The sequence below is a fragment of the Nelumbo lutea genome, chromosome 3 (assembly GCF_056320005.1).
Source record: "Nelumbo lutea isolate HS-2025 chromosome 3, American lotus-T2T, whole genome shotgun sequence".
Lineage (NCBI taxonomy): Eukaryota > Viridiplantae > Streptophyta > Magnoliopsida > Proteales > Nelumbonaceae > Nelumbo > Nelumbo lutea.
In genome coordinates this window covers 108,283,312-108,286,455 of record NC_142686.1, presented here as the reverse complement: position 1 = coordinate 108,286,455, position 3,144 = coordinate 108,283,312, and the positions used below count along the sequence as shown (strand labels likewise).

Here is a 3,144-nt window from a genome sequence, read left to right as displayed (position 1 = left end):
TATTTGCCCTATTATGCGAACCATCCGACCATCAATTGAGCAAAACATAGATGAGTTTAGTCATCAACATTTGTCAATGAAGGAAAGATCAACTCAATTATGCAACCCATTTTTGTAATGTTGAAATAACATCCTTACGCCCATATAATTCTCAAAAGGGCATTTTAATAGATACCATTGTGGTATCTGGGTGTGCCATCGTATGGTGTAAAACCTTGTATTTTATATTTGAATGTATTTGCGCCGTACATGTACTAACCGTACATGTACTAACCGTAGGAATGCGTATATATCAAATTATATGAATGCGTATATATCAAATTATTGTCTGTCAGGGCTCAGGGCTTTCCATCCATTTTCTCTGATTGAAGACCGAGAAGGACATTTTTTTTTAATCTTATTGGATGAGTAACAACATGAACCACAAAGGTTCTAGACCTCTAACTACACGAAACAAAAGAGATGGCTACTAGCACTGAAAAAGGGTACACACACGTTACTCGGCGTTACACCAAAGTCCAAACCACAACCACTTAACCAAACCCTACATCACAAATCAAAGGGCCATCAATCACTGTGCATCGACAGAGCAAGTGGGGCCAGGCTGATTCGCATCTTCGCTGAAGACTTTCGCGATTCTCTCGACAGGAACCAACGGCAGATAAGAGGACACGGTGTACCCTCTGTCCGCAGTATAACATACGGCCTGATTGTACTTCTCTGACCAGTAAGCTGCCGTAGGGACCATAATCTGAGCCACCTGAGGGAAGAGCGGAAGCCGGTTGAGCGACCGCCATGCCGATACGGCGTACCACTCGGCCACTGGCTCGTATTTCGCGTGTAGATCCTTAGCGACGGGCTCGCACCTGGTGTACACGGATTTCGCTATTCCGATGGCGGTCTCCACCACGCCGGCGCGCTGGACTTCGGAAGCCACGGCACGAGCCACGTCGGGAGCCTTCTGAGCCGCCGAGAAGGCATGGCACGATGCCTGCTTCACCACCGATGGCAAGTGGCGTTCGAGCTCGCTGACAGAATCGTACACCTGCAACCACGTGAATGCGAAAGCGAAATGAATCTTCTGTCAGTCTGCCTGCAAAAGATGAAACCAAAGATACTCCCAATTGCCAAAGGGCATTTTGATCATTTCTAGCACCAGGTTCGTGCAACCGGACGATGTAAAAGGAGATTCCAACTACAGCTCCAATCGCGAAGCGGAGATTCGTTTTCCGTTTTCCGACGAGGGTTGGAATGGAATTAAATTGATTAATTAACTGAAGGAAGAAACTGAGAGTCTCACCTTGCGGTCGACGAACTTGAGAAGCTCAAACGGGATGTCATGAAATTTCTCGTACACGGGTCCTATCACGGTCTTAACGGTGTTCTCGACGCTCTGCACGCCTGGCCTCAGGGGGCCGGAGTTCTCCTTCGCGTAGTTGTAAAGGCTCGAGAAACAGATGACGGCTTGCAGGGCCGCGACTTGGACGAAATCCAGATACCTGAGTCTCTGTCCCTTATCTTTGGCCTTCAAACAGGAAGACGAAGCATCTTTCATCAACAATAACCTCAAAAATTTTCAAAAACCCAAGGGAAATCGAAACATATCCATCGATAAAATAACGATCTCCCGATGGATCTCAACTAAAGAGTAAATATGCTAAAATTTGCTCAATGCGGTCGGAAAAAAGAACAGCAAAATAATTATTAGACATGAAAACGAATTTATTTTGATCATCACAAAGTAGACTTAAAATCGTTCACCACTTTTGGAAAGATTTCAACGGGAGTGGAGAATAGATTGCGCGGAGGAAAGTAAAACAAGAGAAATTCAATAGTATACATCTTACGTTCCTCATCATCAAACTCCAGAGAAACAGAAACGGTCTAAAATGGAAGAAACGAAACCCTAATTCCTCCACTATCGCCAAAACTCATGGATTATTTACCTATGAATCAAAACTCATAAGAGATTTCACTTACCGTTTCTTGCTGCCTGGCATCTCCTTCCGCCATTTTTCCCACTGTTTTAACAAGCACAAGAAATCGTTATAAAAACCCTAGGTGAAACAGAAACACAACTATTCAGAGAGAATCAGAGATGGAAGAGTTTTTGTTTTCTGTTTTGGAGAGGAGAATTTGGGAGAGTCTAGAACACAGAAGCTAACGACGTTTTGCGGAAGAATCAGTTGCAACAACTCTAATATATAGGGAGGGGAATCAAGAGACGCAATCTCCAGGAAATCAGACGGCTATAGTGTGTTAACTGAATTGAATTAAGCCGGCTTCCCACGCGGAGCCCGAGTGAATTACCGGTCTGGTTCTGGTTCAACTCAATGAGTCATGAGTCATGTACGTTGGCGTTGAGGCGTTGACAACTTCGAGGTTAAGGAATTACATACCTCAACGAAAACGGTTCGACGGGACGACGAGCAATGAAACTATCTGGGAGCACTTCAGATCTGCTTCCAACAACACTCCCAACATGTCATTACAATAGCACATCGAGAACATCTTCCCATGAATGAAGAGATGAGGAGCCCGGATCTGCTCTCACGTAGCGCTCCTCTGACCAATCTAAATCATATATCAGCGGAAATATCTCCCATATTTCGAAGAAGTACGGGCAGACCTAATATTTTTTAATAGAACAAAGAAGATGTTCCCAACACACGGTGGGATATGATTGTAGGGTCGGTGTAAAGATTGTGTGAATCCAATTTTATAAGAAGAAAAATATTTTCGAAATTTTATTATTTCTCGAATTCAGATCTGCGCCCCACAACGTCCCACAGTGCATCTCCCGATAATGACATCATCGGGAGATGTTCTCTAGGGTGTATACGTGAATTCTTACTTCTCACAGTGCGTCTCATAACATGTTTCATCCATACATTAAGAATATCTCTAATTTTAAATTATAAAGATGTTTAAGATGCACGATTGAAACGTACAATGAGATCAGTGTCAGGCATACTCTGTGAGAAGTACATCCGAACTCGATATTCTCATGAGAACCCATTATATGACACGTGACAGTTGATGAAGTTTGCTGATACGCGACATGGAATCGGATCAGTGATTGATTCCTCTGATAAATACTAATCGGAAGGACGTAATTGGAGGCTTGAATATCACATGAATGGA

At 43.5% G+C, this 3,144-nt stretch overlaps 1 protein-coding gene across 1 annotated transcript; it reads right to left on the bottom strand.

The window, feature by feature from the left end:
- Window positions 1-355: 355 nt before the first annotated feature.
- On the bottom strand, window positions 356-2,173 carry LOC148867497 (stress-related protein-like). The gene is made up of 3 exons (XM_088979299.1): window positions 1,981-2,173; window positions 1,301-1,525; window positions 356-1,045 (listed from the first exon to the last, which is right to left on the bottom strand). The coding sequence occupies exons 1-3, from the start codon at window positions 2,011-2,013 to the stop codon at window positions 572-574; spliced, it is 732 nt and encodes a 243-aa protein (XP_088835425.1). The 5' UTR covers window positions 2,014-2,173; the 3' UTR covers window positions 356-571.
- Window positions 2,174-3,144: the final 971 nt, after the last annotated feature.

Bases quoted from the DNA above. Each gene is read 5' to 3' on its own strand.
- LOC148867497 (XM_088979299.1), bottom strand. From the start codon at position 2,013: ATGGCGGAAGGAGATGCCAGGCAGCAAGAAACG. The intron at 1,526-1,980 runs GTAAGTGAAATC...TCCTGTTTGAAG, and splicing joins ATGCCAGGCAGCAAGAAACG to GCCAAAGATAAGGGACAGAG. The intron at 1,046-1,300 runs GTGAGACTCTCA...ACGTGGTTGCAG, and splicing joins TCAAGTTCGTCGACCGCAAG to GTGTACGATTCTGTCAGCGA.